General features: G+C 35.7%; 1 protein-coding gene across 2 annotated transcripts in view; it reads right to left on the minus strand.

Moving 5' to 3' along the window:
- Positions 1–3,365: 3,365 nt before the first annotated feature.
- The window catches only part of bard1 (BRCA1 associated RING domain 1), a 41,326-nt gene continuing 30,489 nt past the window's right edge, over positions 3,366–14,202 (minus strand). For both annotated transcript variants that reach the window (XM_084121263.1, XM_084121264.1), the window contains 3 exons: positions 12,986–13,081; positions 6,106–6,203; positions 3,366–3,875 (listed from right to left, as the gene is read on the minus strand). In XM_084121263.1, coding sequence (XP_083977389.1) covers positions 3,540–3,875; positions 6,106–6,203; positions 12,986–13,081 — 530 coding nt within the window. In that variant the 3' untranslated portion in view covers positions 3,366–3,539. The remainder of the gene's footprint in view (positions 3,876–6,105; positions 6,204–12,985; positions 13,082–14,202) is intronic.

Consider the following 14,202-nt stretch of genomic DNA (forward strand, 5'->3'; position numbering starts at 1 on the left):
CATCACACGTCATCAGCTCGTTTCATGCTATGCAGAGTTAGACAGACCTCAGACACCGAACACTGCAACCGAAACAGCAGCCACCTTTTACAGGTCATTATTACTGTAATGTTATGTGCTTTGAGACATGAGGTAGTTTAACGCCGTCTCTAGTGACGCTTTTGTATGCTCCCTGCTGTACGCGTTCATGTGATTCGAAGGCGGCTTGGTTTTGGAGACGCTCTGAAGGGAGGGTGGGATCTCATGCTTTCAAAGCTAGCTCGCTATTGCTAGCCTCTCTGAAAATTAACTACCCTACCTTTAAAATTCCATAATACTACATTTGTCTAAATAAACTGAAATACTGAAATCAATCATTTAAAAAAGTACAAGTAAATTTAGGCAAAACTAATAAAAATTTTTATACTGTAGAAATGGACATTCATTTCGAGAGTCTAAAGATTATATTTAATAGTTAAAATTATTTGTGTTTTAAAGGTGCCCTAGAATTTGAAATTGAATTTATCTTGGCATAGTTAAATAACAAGAGTTCAGTACATGGACATGACATACAGTGAGTCTCAAACACCAATGTTTTCTCCTCATTTAAATCTCGTTTTTGAAAAACACCCCTGAAAAATAGGCGAATCTCCACATAACACCGACTGTGACGCAACAGTCGGGATCATTAATATGTACGCCTCCAAAAATTTGCATATGCCAGCCCATGTTCAAGGCCAGGCGGAACTGCGCAGCCAAATCATCGTCCGAATCATTTTTCTTCAAGAGACATCATGGCTTGCAAAAGAGCGGATCATGCCAGTTGCTCAGTGTTTGGATGTACAAATGAACACAAAGGTATTTTTTTAGTTCCTTCACCCGAGCCTCTGAAGAACCAGTGGGTTATGTGAATGTCTGATGTGTAATTGTTCAAGTTCAGACAGATAATCTTTCTCTCAAAGTCGTTTAATACTGTTTATGCATCAGTAAATCAAGCCAGTGACTAAACGATCAACTTCACGTCGTTTCTCTTAGTAGGATGAAAATAATCTTACTTAAACTGTGATTAATATACAGATAGCGATCAAAGAACAATCCCTTTCAAGTCGCCCAAGCTGTCAATCACACACTGCGGGTTTATCTGGACACTTGCCAAAACTCGTTATGAAATCAATGACGCTGTTACACTGCACAACGAAGCTCTTACTGTACGTACATCATGTTTGCATTGGTGAAATCATTAGTGAGAGTGCAGAAACTGCGTTGCAATGATAAGATCTTCATTCACGTGATCAACAGGCTTACACTGAAGTCTCACAGCAGCCAATCACAGCAGTGGGTGTTTACACTGAAGTCTCACAGCAGACACGCCCCTTCAAACAGAGTGTTCAAATCAGAGGCTAAAATCAGGCTAGGAAAAATGCCTTTTATTTGTAAATTATAACAAATTTTGATCTAAAAAACATTAACATTATAAGGGCACCCCAGGAAACATTCTAAAATAATAAAATAATCCATGCAATGGCACCTTTAAATATTAAATTTAAGGCAGGGCCAAGGCAATGTGAAAATATGGACATGCACAACTGAGTATACGTAGAATGTTAATAAGATATACTATATTTATGAATATACAGCATTTAAAAAATGGATTTCTCTTTATTTTTCTGTTTTATTTAAAAACTGGCTGATATCAGATATAGTGCATAAATATCCCAGTATAATACTGTAACTACAGTATTGTGATAATACAATATCTGCATCATTTGTCAGAGGCAGTGCAATTTTAGTATAATTAAGATACCATTATAATTTTTATTAATAGTTTGAATTAGAATTTATTTTTATACTTTCCATTTTCATTTGAATTTTTGTTAAAGATTTGGCAATTTTGTTGTGTTTTTGTCATTTTTACTAGTGTTAAATCAAGTTAAACTATAAGAAAATGAAAATTAAAGGTTTTTTATATATTATTATTATTTCCATTACAGTTACAAAAGTTTTTTGTTATGGTTTTAGTTTTATTTGTATAATAACCCTGGTCAGAGGATGCCTGAGCTAGTCCCAAAAAAAAAAAAAAAAAAAAAAAAAACCTGTTGGTAACTTATTTAAATATTAATACAAGGTTATGCAAGATAAATACACGTTTGAATCAGATGAGAACGAACCTCGAAAAGAAAAACTAGGCTTTTCTGAAGACTAGACTTGAGACATTTTCTAAATCCAGTTAAGAATCATTCAATTCATATAGTGAAGAAAGCTTGTTTTGCAGCAGAACTTCCCAAACATACAAAGAAGATCATTCTTCAGTAGTTCTGAGATTTATAACACCCAGTTATGTATCAGCATCTGCTGGGTACTATAAGTCTAGGAGATAATTATAAAGTTAGATCTCCAACCGTTCCCTTTAATATAAAGTCTGGCTAAAAAGATTATCTAGGATGAAGATAACAGCCAGTGTTCATATTAAAGACATCTTCAGATATACTGTAAAACAAAAGCAACATAAGATCCAGCATTGCAAAAAACAATGCATAATGAGTAACTTTGCCCTCAGGATTGTATCTGTCTGCACACATTGCTCTGTAAAAGTGCATTTGAAAGCTCTTGACTCTTAGTAGTGAGATGATAAAGTTTGCAAAGTCAGGTGTTTGGAGTTAAGGGTGCATGTTTCCCTCTACCCACAGGACCCTCAATACCCTCCAATTAATCACCCCACGAAACCCTGTCCACACCACTAATTGCCTCCCTCCACGTCCCTGCAGGACGAGGGCGAAGCAATTTAATGCAGCTCACAGCAATCAATAGCAATTAGGAGCATCCCTGACTAATCCCATTGAAAGCCGCGTCTTGGGAGATGGCCAAAGAGGACCAGAAATCTTTCCTTTTTAACCCTTGCAGAAACAAGAAGCAAAGAAAACAAAAACTTGCTTGTTTGAAAGCCCCAAAGGTTTGAGAATTAATTGCTCTTTTTCTCTTCATTCATCTCTATGGGTATTTTTTTCCCCATCTAATCTAAATGCCACCTCATCATCTGTAGAGTCACTGAAAGCCAGAATCCCATTATCTGTCCTGGTCTATATGAATATCATTTGGGTTTTTTTAAACAAAAGCCATCTAAGCAATTAGCATAGCATTTTAAAGTCTGATGAAGATGTAAGTTTTGTCTGGGGGAAATATAAAACAAAATCCCATGAGATCTCTGAACGGTTGGCACGCAAGCTGCTCCAAATAGGTCGTATCCTAACAATGGCAAACATTTCAATTTTTTTCTAGCTTTCGGATGGCATAATTTGACCGAGAAAAAAAGAACAAGCACAATAGACTCTAAAAAGCGTGCAAATACTTTCTCGAGAGATTTGCCACGTGACTTGAATCTTCAGGGGATAGTCAGGCCCTTTATTTTGCCTCGCATACAAAGGCTTGATGAAAACAGAGCAATTATGATGTCTCTATCTTCAGATACCAATAAAAACTCATTTCTTTTATACAGATAATAGGTTTTATTTGATTGTTGTTATTTGAAGTTGAAACACAGTTGCACAGCAAGGATATGTTGTCTAGGGCTCCGGCACAGGCAGGAGCTGGAAGGCAGCTATGCAGTCCAGAAGCCACGTGGATGGAGCCGACCACACCTTACCTATCCGGACCTTCTGGGGTTTGTAGGAGTTCTGAGGATCATATAAGATATACTGGGTGCAGAGAATCTGGTCTGAACCCGGCTGAGCATGGTAGGCCGCTGCGCTCAGGGTTTGCGTGACATCACTGTCATGCTTGGGCTGGCGATTCAGAAGCTGACCTCCTCCTGCTTTCACTAACTGAAGGAGCTCATGTTTAGGCGGTTTGAGGAAGGAGCCCAGCATGTAGAAGAAGCAGCCATCAAAGAGTGGAGGCAGCTAAAGATGTATGAGAAAAGGAGAACAATTTAGTACATAAAGCATCAATACAATTCCCGAGTAATAATTTAAGACGTCCTAAAATGGCCTGCATTGTAATTATTGGCATTTTGTTGAGCCTTTGACATTTTGATTGTGGAAGTGACAGGAAAATATTGGAAAAAAGAGGGAGAAAGCTGACTGGGTCACAAAACACGCCAGATTTGAACCCACAATTCCCACGAGCAACAAAGCTCAATGTCTCTGAAGTGTGCGAACTGCCAAGTCACAATTCAGACAGAAATATTTGCATTTTTAAAGGGGATGCATGAACACTGGTTTTCATTTTTGACCAATACATTTCCAAGACTTTTCCAGTCCTGATTTCTAGCCGATTAAAAATTTGATTCAAATTTCAGGGAATTTTATAAAAATTTCCCTGATTATTCCATGACCACAGAAACCCTTAAAATAGAGCACTTCACAACTAAAAGGGTAACTAACTACCTGCCACAAAGAGATAAAAACATATATAAAAAAAAAAAAAAAGTGCTACATTATGGTTCAGTGAAAGTCTGAGCCACTTTCTCTGCCATTAATGAAAGTATCTGGCAGGTCATCTGGGGTTAAGTGACAGGTTTCTGCTCTGGTGTGGTCTGGATGGTTCTGGGACAATGCCAGCTCAGGGGAGCTGTAAGATGCATGTAAGATGTGGGTCACTGCCACACACTTGTTGAGAGGTCAACATGCTTGTCTCACGTCATTACAGTTACACGATAACCAGGACACACTTGCAATCACACAAAAAAAAACTGCACAATTCATTAAATGGAACACATTCTTTCCATCTGCTTTTCCTGCAAGTTTTTTTTTTTTTTTTTTAAGAAATTCATCATTTTATACAGCAAGGATGAATTAAATTGATCAAAAGTGACACAAAAGACTTTTACACTTACAAAAATTATATATATACTTGAAATAAATGTATATTTGAAAAAACTTTCTATTCATCAAAAAATCTTGGAAAAAAATCATGGTTTCCACAAACATGCCAAATCGGCAATTTAGAACGATTTCTGAAGGACCATGTGACACTGAAATTCAGCTTTACCGTCAAATGGATAAATTACATACTAAAATTGGTTCAAATAGAATAACAAAAATACATTTTTCAAATAAAAGTTAAAATCTAGTGCTTGGTGAGCACTAAATTTCTTTAAAAAACATTAATAAAATCCCAAACTTTTGGTTTGTAGTGTATGTATTGTTATGATATTATATACATCATATCCTACATACATACACACACATATATATACATATATATACATATATATACATACACACATATATTATATATATATATATATATATATATATATATATATATATATATATATATATATATATATATATGCACCAATATAACAATTTACAGTAATAAACTTTCATAATTACCCACATATTTTTACCAAAATATTCAATACCTTCTGTGATAATTTTCAAGTGATGATGCAAAATCATCAAATCAGAGTTTTAATCTGAATTTATTCAAACTTGCCCTATCAAGCAGCATTTTTGCAACTGAAGGTTGAATCACAAGTGCAATTAAAACATCTTAATACGAACATAATAAATCGCAAGTAATTAGACGAATGCTTCCGCAGCTGGCCTTCAGAAACCATCATGGACAAATAGAATGTAAAGCCATTTTGATGTTTACAAATGTTGCTTAATTTTACATAACCATCAAAATAATCAAGAATGTACTGTGAAAATATCACCTCGTCCTACCACGCATCCAAAACCCTGCGTTTTTTATGTTAAATGACTGCAAAGATGCTGCTATTAAACTGCGTCACGAGTCTTCTTAGCAATCGGAGCAGAACAGCAAGCTTGGCTTCTTTGCTGCATTGCATTTAAGCAGTACACCGTGGCCTAGGGAGATCACCAGTGCCCTATATTGTCTCACAATGCAGTCCTCTCAGAAAGTCACAAGTGTGTTGACTCCCTTTGAATTCCCTGTCCTCGAGGAAGTGTGTGGCTTTTTAAACAAGCCACAATCCATAGCACAGTCAGTAATAAAAGCCAAGCCAGCCTGAGGAGAACAGATCAACATGGCAGATTGACAATGAGAGACCATTAAAGAGCAGGACCAAGAGAGGGTTTCACTCAGCCATTATTCCTCCTCTCTGGAGAGGAAAATGTGTCGATAACTGTTAGAACCTTCACATGTCGGCCTGTCACTCACCAGGCTGCCTCTGTTCGCACGGGCACGCAGGGGGCCGTCACCTGCCTCGTACTCGCTCTCCCCGACCCAGCTGCCTGCCTGAAGGCTACAACACACCCCTGGAAAAGAGAGCGAAACATTACAGATCAACTTAGCAGCTATACATCAGCATTTTAAATGGATAGTTGACCAACAATGAAAATTCTGTCATTATTTACTCACCCTCATGTCATTTTAAACCTGTATGCTATTTTTTTTTCTTTTGTGGAATATAAAAGGAGTTATTTTGAAATAAAAAATCCTCACACAAAGATATTGTATGGCTACATAATACTAAAAATATAGTGGCTAATACATTTATTATAGTTCTTTTACTGTGTTTTTGGTCTGTTTTGAAGAATGACAGTCAAATGGAAAAAAGCTGCTCCCTTTTTTGTTTGACGGGGGAAGAAAAAAAGCACAAGGGCGAGAAAATAAAGACAGATTTTTCATTTTTCGGGTGAACTTCTAAGTGTAAAAGTTTCAAGGCAAATATGTACAACAGCAGTGATGCAACGTGCACTTAAATTCTGCAAGTCTTATGCTGTATTTTACAACTTTTACTTGGGAGAAGTAACAGAGCAGGACAAGATCTTCAGGGCAGGAGACGCACAGCTAGAGGGGATGATCTCTCATTTTCTCTCTTATTCATTTCTGTCAGGTATAATTCTTCACAAAATGTCTTCAGCACAATACACTACAAGTGATCTCTCTGCTGCACAAGGCTGTCCAAAAAAAAAAAAAAAACAGCTTCTGCTTCACACATATATAAAAAAACAAATCCTCCATCACAAGCCTTTTTCGCCTGCTGAACTTGTTTACAACTATTTGATAGCGTTCTGCTCAGTTTGCCCTAGTTGTACGTCTGGCTGAAATGGCTCTTTCTTGACTGAAGAGCTCTAGAGTAACAGGCAGCTATTGTCTGTTGTTCCAATGAGAATGACAGAAAAAGGACAAGGGGAATAAATGAGCACCTTGTAGAGCATCTAAAAATATTTATGAAGCAGTTAAAGAGAAGAGCAAAGATGCTAGCTCGATCACTCATTGGCTTCTCTAACTGAAAGTCTGCCTTTATATTGAAACAGGGTTATAAGAGTTTGTCATTTGCCTTTATTTGAATAATATTTATAAATATACGTGTGTGTGTGTGTGTTCATATATATATATATATATATATATATATATATATATATAATTAAAAATAAGCTGTATTTTAAACAAATTCAAATGAATATATATTAAAAATTATATATGCACACATACACATTTAAAAGGTCAGTAAGATTTATTTTTGAAATGCATTTTAACAGTAAAGACATTTATAATGCTACAAAATGTTAATAATGTTTCCATTTCAAATAAATGCTGTTCTTTTGTACTTTCTATTCATCAAAGACAACAACAATAAGTGGCCAAATCTCCACACCACAAACTGACAAACACATATTAACAGTAAACACACACACTCTCCCCATCTTTTTCTCTGCTCTCGGGGGAAGAAGTCTCCAAACTCATGCTTTCCAAATCACCCTACTTCCTGTCCGCTTGATCCTATCCCCACTCATCTGCTTCAAGCCATTTCTTCTTCTGTTGTACCTGCACTTCACACTTGTACCTTTCCCACAGCATTTAAGCAGGCTCAGATAACCCCACTGCTTAACCCCTAAACAGGCAACAGGATACGTATTCTTTAATCTCTTGTAGGATGCATGAGAAAGAATTTTTCATCCAGTTCTGTTATCATTATCATAGATGAGTCTGTTTGTAGTATGTGGGTCACATGACTTTAGGGTGACCACCCGTCCCGCTTTGCGTTGTACCGCACAGCATTTTCACCCCTTGTCCCGCACGTCGCATATTGAGAATATGTCCCGCATTTTCATCGGTCTATTGGTTTTTAATTATTATATTAAGAAAACGTGCATGCGTTCTTTTGCCTTTTTAAGAAAGCATTTTATTTATTCTTTTTGCGGTGTAGTTTTTCACCTATAGGCTATTTAACAGCGCTTCATCAGAAGTACAAACACAACAGCCTTTTTTTTAAAAATCCTATCCAATGGTTGAAAAGAAAGGAGTAAACACGGTCACTAGTAGGTTGTGACAGCTGTCAATCAAAATGTGGACTGGTGATTCGTTCCATGTGTTTCCTGTCAGAAAACAAATGGATAATTCGGTCAATTAAAATGAACTTAATTGTTAAATAACTAAATAATTAATAACTAATTAAATTAAACTATTTAATTTAACAGAATATATCAACTTGTTGCCTGCTATGGTTGTTTAAATTCACATCCTTTCTAAAAATATTAAAGTTTTTGGTTTAATATATTCTTAATATATAAGACTGTCAATGATCTAACTTGGTCAGAACTGTTTATAAAATAGTTATCTGCATGATGCCTGCTGCCTTTGGGCTCAGTGATGTTGAATTTAAATGACGTGTCAAATAAAGACATGTTATGTTACATTGTGATGTAGGCTAATGGTGTTTTCTGGAAGGGACTAAAGAACAAAGAATTTTTATCAGCTGAAAGGCAGAATTCAAATGTTTTTATTAAGTTAGACATTATATAATAATTAAAAAAACTAACAAAAAAATCCATCTTTAAAAATAATCAGTCTGAAGGCTGCAGAAACACAGGGGTGGTTTATGTTTAGTGTTGGTAAAATGTCCCACACAAACTTATAATCGTCCCACATTTGGTTTGTTTGATGGTGGTCACCCTACATGACTTGGTTCAAATTTGATATGCTAATTTTTTTGATCATCAGTAGAAATCTTGTTCCAGGACCGGAGCCCTATAGGGAAGATCCTTATATACATTGTGAGATCCCCTGTACACAGTCCCCCTTCTCAATCTATGTATTTTGAGTTAAACAATTGTGCAAAATGTTAATATTCACAGATAACACTGACATTATTAAGCTCAGTTAACTCCATCTTTGCATTTTTACTGCAGGGTTTCACACGGCTAATTTTATTGTAGAACAGGGGTGATCAACCCTGCAGGACAGTGGACCTCAAGGGCTAGAGTTGCCCTGAGGTTGAAGACAAAACAATTCAGCTCAGTAAAAATACAAGAAATGTGTATGCCTCAATTTAAGGACACTTAGAAATATCAATATATATTTAGCATATAAAATTTTTTTGCAACAAATAAATCATAGAAATATTGATGACTGGCTTTTTTTATACCATAATAGGGCAATGTAACCTAGGAGATACAACTCATAAAATCCAAACTATATCAAATATTTAAAAAATTCCTTTGGATATGTTTTATCTAAGTTCAGATGATATAAAGTGACATGAAATTACTTTTTGTTGATCATTTTCCACTCTTGCCTGTTTAAGGGTTAACAAACCCACTCTAAGTCCAGCACTTTTAGAAAACTACAGGCCGATATGCCTTCTTCCATTCATTGCTAAGACAATTGAGCAAGTCGCGTTCAAGCAAGTCTCTACCTTTCTCACACAGAACAACCTTCTGGACAACAACCAGTCTTGTTTCAAAAGCGGCCACTCAACCGAGACTGCCTTGCTCTCGGTTATTGAAGCTCTGCGAATGGCAAAAGCAGCTTCCAAATCATTAGTACTCATCTTGCTGGATCTGTCTGCTTCTTTTGACATGGTTAACCACCAGATCCTCCTGTCAACCATCATGACAATGGGAATCTCACTCTAGTGGTTCAAGTCTTACCTCTCAAGTAGGTCCTTCAGGGTGTCTTTGAAGGGTGAGTGAAAGTATGAAAGGTAGAGTTGTATGTCCTCAGCATAGGAAAAGCCAGGTTTCTGAATGACAGATCCTAGTGATGTCTGTTACGGCTGTCTCATGTACCACAACATAAAAGAGGCAAACAACAAATTCTTCAAACATTAAACCAATTTATTTATAAAACAAGAAAACAATTGGTAGATATAGATGGAGAAGAGAAGTGGTCCAAGCACTGAGCCCTGAGGCACCCCAATTAGCTAGATGTTGCAACTTGGACCACTTCTCTTCTCCATCTATATCTACCAATTGTTTTCTTGTTTTATAAATAAATTGGTTTAATGTTTGAAGAATTTGTTGTTTGCCTCTTTTATGTTGTGGTACATGAGACAGCCGTAACAGACATCACTAGGATCTGTCATTCAGAAACCTGGCTTTTCCTATGCTGAGGACATACAACTCTACCTTTCATTACAGCCAGATGATCCGATGGTAGCTGGCCGCATCTCAGTCTGCATGACAGACATTTCTTGCTGAATGAAGGACCACCACCTTCAACTCACCCTTGCAAAGACAGAACAGCATGTGATCTCAGCCACCCCGACACTTCATTACAACTTCTCCATTCAGCTAGGTTCGTCATCCATAACTCCTTCCAGGACAGCCAGGAACCTCGGAATTGTAAAATTATTTATAGAATTTTTTAACATTATTATTAACATAAAATAAGCATGACCTTAAGTTTGCTTTTCAACCCTTTTAATTTTAATTCAGTCTATCAAAATGTTGTTCATTAAATATTTTCATACTTTTTAATAATACTAATATAGAATAAAAAAATAAATAAAAAAACACAATACCAAGTGGAAACGGGCCAGGAACGAAAATCAAATTGGAGGGGTAACCAACCATTGTTGTCCACATCCCACTGTAGTCTCTTATCGTAATGGAATAACCCACTTTAGATTAAAACTTTGCATTCCGTTGTGGAAGTGTGCCACTGAGCCATTAGCAGGATTAGTATTCCTGCATCCAAAGAGTCAATGTGTATCGTTATCTCTATAACCAGCCAAGCCTATAGTCTCAAAACACCTATAGGAACGAGTGCAGGCACACTCAGAAACCTCCATAGTAATCATAAGCTGTAATTGCACTTCCTCTGCCTCTTTAATTATGGTGTTCATTTCCCGGGTCCCTGTGAGGGCGGTGGCGGTGAGAATGTTACATCCCAGGGTTAATCCGACTCTCTCTCTGGACGATAGGGCCAGGTTGTTAGCCGAGCACCAAAGAGCCATTAGCATATTAGCTAATTAGATTCACAATGATGGGAGACATCGAAGCTCAGCAAGCGTGTGTGCGGTGGGTGGCTGTGGATCATGGCGCTGGCAGCTCACACACTCATGGGCACTGAACCGTGATACAGTGAGCCATGGAGACCCATACAGAAAAGCTCAGGCAGAACATCAAGAGCTCATACAGTGTGGCACAGAGAGCTAAACTGAATGATGTACACTCACCCATTCCTCCATTTAAGACATTAATTAATGTTGCACAAAAATCGCATTGCAATGTCATTTAAATGGCGATGTAATAAAAATGCAACATCTCATGGTACTGCTGCAAAGATTGAAGGGTAAAAAAACAAAGTCTCCAATTTCAAGGGGCTATATGTAGAATTCAGAAACCCTTGTTATTAAATCCTTGTTATTAGCGACACCGGTGGCTGTTAAATGAATTGCAACCAGCAAATTATTGCTGATGCTTGCACTCCAGCACATGTAATATACAAGAGAACGCAATGCCTGGTATACTCAAGTACACACAAGTTGAAAATATTGTAATATTTTTATGAATAATAATAATTATATTAAACTATTATATGAAAACATTGATTAAATAACAGTATTATTTAAATTAATACTGAATTATATAATATGATTATTAGTATTTGAAAGTATTGTTATGCAAAATGGAACACTTTTTTCTGTAATGCATTACAATATTTCCATTATTATTCTTATTCAGATTTGTATTTTTATCACTTCAATAATATTATAATTAATATATTATTAATAATTATGAAATGTAACAGCAATACAATTATATGAAAATATTGTTATATAAAAAAGCTTTTCCATTCTTACAACATTTCCATTCTTATTCTAAATATGATTCTTATTATATCACTACTATTAAATATTATAAGTAATATTTATAATTAATAATAATAATGATAATAAAGCTTTAGAGTTTTAGTGTGTAGCTGACAATAGTTTTTACATATGTAATGCATTCAGTCATGTCCCTTTCGTTAACCCAGTTTTACCTTATTAGAGATTTGCATAATAACTAGAGCAGGTTAGAAATGCTTTAAATTAGGTGAATGTGAAAAAGTGAATCTGGAGCACTTGAAACACACTATACATTTAAATCATGATACATCAAGCATTTCTAATATCCAGCAAGTAACATTTCCACAAGGCTTTTACAACTGTTCGTATCTATAGGGAGAACTGATAGATAATGCCGTAAAACTGCCCTCAAAAGGTGTTGTCTATTGTGGGCTGGATATTAAAAATGGATAGCAAACCTCACCAGCAATGATCCCTCTAGGCTGCATGCGAGAATGGCCGTGCACTACTGATGTTGCTCACACATAGAGCGAAATGAATTCAGCACAGAAGGCAGACTCAAAAAAGGAAGGGATTACTTGAATCAGAACTAAATGGGCATGGCTTCAACCTATTCAACCCAGTCTATTGATTTTCACTATTAAACTGAAGATGTGAGAAATCGTATGGAAATATCCATCGCTGATTAATTCACGAGAAAAGGACCACATGCTAAATTTATAGCTGCATTAAATGGAATAGAAAACCATTTCCAAACATATGGTTTGTCCAATCGAAATAGACTTTGCTCATCAAGAACAACACAGAGTAAATGCTCACCAAAACGCATGTTTGCAAATCTGGACGTTAGCAGGCGCAAGTAACCCTATTACTTTGGGGACTGTATTAAAGTTAAATTATATTATAAGAGATTATATTCAGATAGAGACATTTGAATAGTACTAATATTCATGCAGACTTATCAAACTAAGCATAAACTATCTTATCTAAAGCTTTGACTCATTATTGTGCACTTACAGCTGAAACGGAGCATCCAGCAGCCGTTGAGGACTCCCTGCAGTGTGGTCAGGGTAGAGGGCATGATGGGAACATCTGGTACAACCACATGGGTGACTGGAGAGACATTTAATCAAAGAGTGAAGCAATTAATCACAAGAAATAAATAAATAAATGACTAGTAATATGGTAATATATTACATCTGTATTCATTTCTATTGAGAACTAAGCATTGTAATCATTAAATATTCACTGGTTATGTCTAAAGCTCACTTGAATTCATTCATTCATGATCATCAAATGTGGCAATTTTTATTTTTATAGTTCCAGTTTTTAGTAATTTTATGTGCCGTTGTCATTTGTATTAGTTTTTTATTTCTATTTATCTTCAGTTTATTTTTATTTCAGTTTAAGTACTTCAACTCAAACTTATTTCAGTTACACACACAAAATTGTTTTATTGTTGTTCATGCTGCCTTAAAAAAAAAAGTTCAATCAAAGGGACATGATGATGGAAAAAAAAATTAGATGAAAATGTCAATGCTTTCGCGTTCTCTAGCAAATGTTTTGCGTCCTGAGAAACTTTTGAGTCCTTTGCGAGCGAACGCAAAGTTTCTCAAAGGCAAAGCAAAAGCATTGACATTTTTTTCTCCCATCTCATATTTTTTATTCCATCACCATGTTCCTTTAAGGGCTCTGTGAATATTTTAATTTTGCGTTTTATTTAATTTACCAAACTGTTTTTCACATAGTTATAGTTTTCATACAATTGATGTGCAACACTGCACACAATATATGTATAAGATTCAGATTGTTTTATTTAGTGCCATGTCAGCATTCAAAGCTATTTTCATGGCAAAAATGAAATTACAAACAAATATCATTTAAATACAATAAAAACCAAACAAACAAAAACAGCAAGTCATATTATAAAACATTTTTTTAAATTAACATGATAAAAAAAAAAATCCAAAACCTTTTCAGGCATAATCTTACTAAATAAGTACTTAAGGGAGGTAACTTCATAAAAGAGCATTCTACTTGTATTAAGTCCAGGACAATCTAATAAAATGTGTTTAACAGATAGGGGAATCTTACAAAACATGCAAAAAGTTAATAGATGTTTCAGAAAAACAAAGACACTACATAGAAGCACCTAATATAGAAGTAGTATGCTACACTTCGCCAAGCCCTAGGGATCATTTTAATTCTAGAAAACGCAAAGCTCCCCTCTTTGT

The sequence above is a fragment of the Abramis brama genome (assembly GCF_963993115.1).
Source record: "Abramis brama genome assembly, chromosome: 8".
NCBI lineage: Eukaryota > Metazoa > Chordata > Actinopteri > Cypriniformes > Leuciscidae > Abramis > Abramis brama.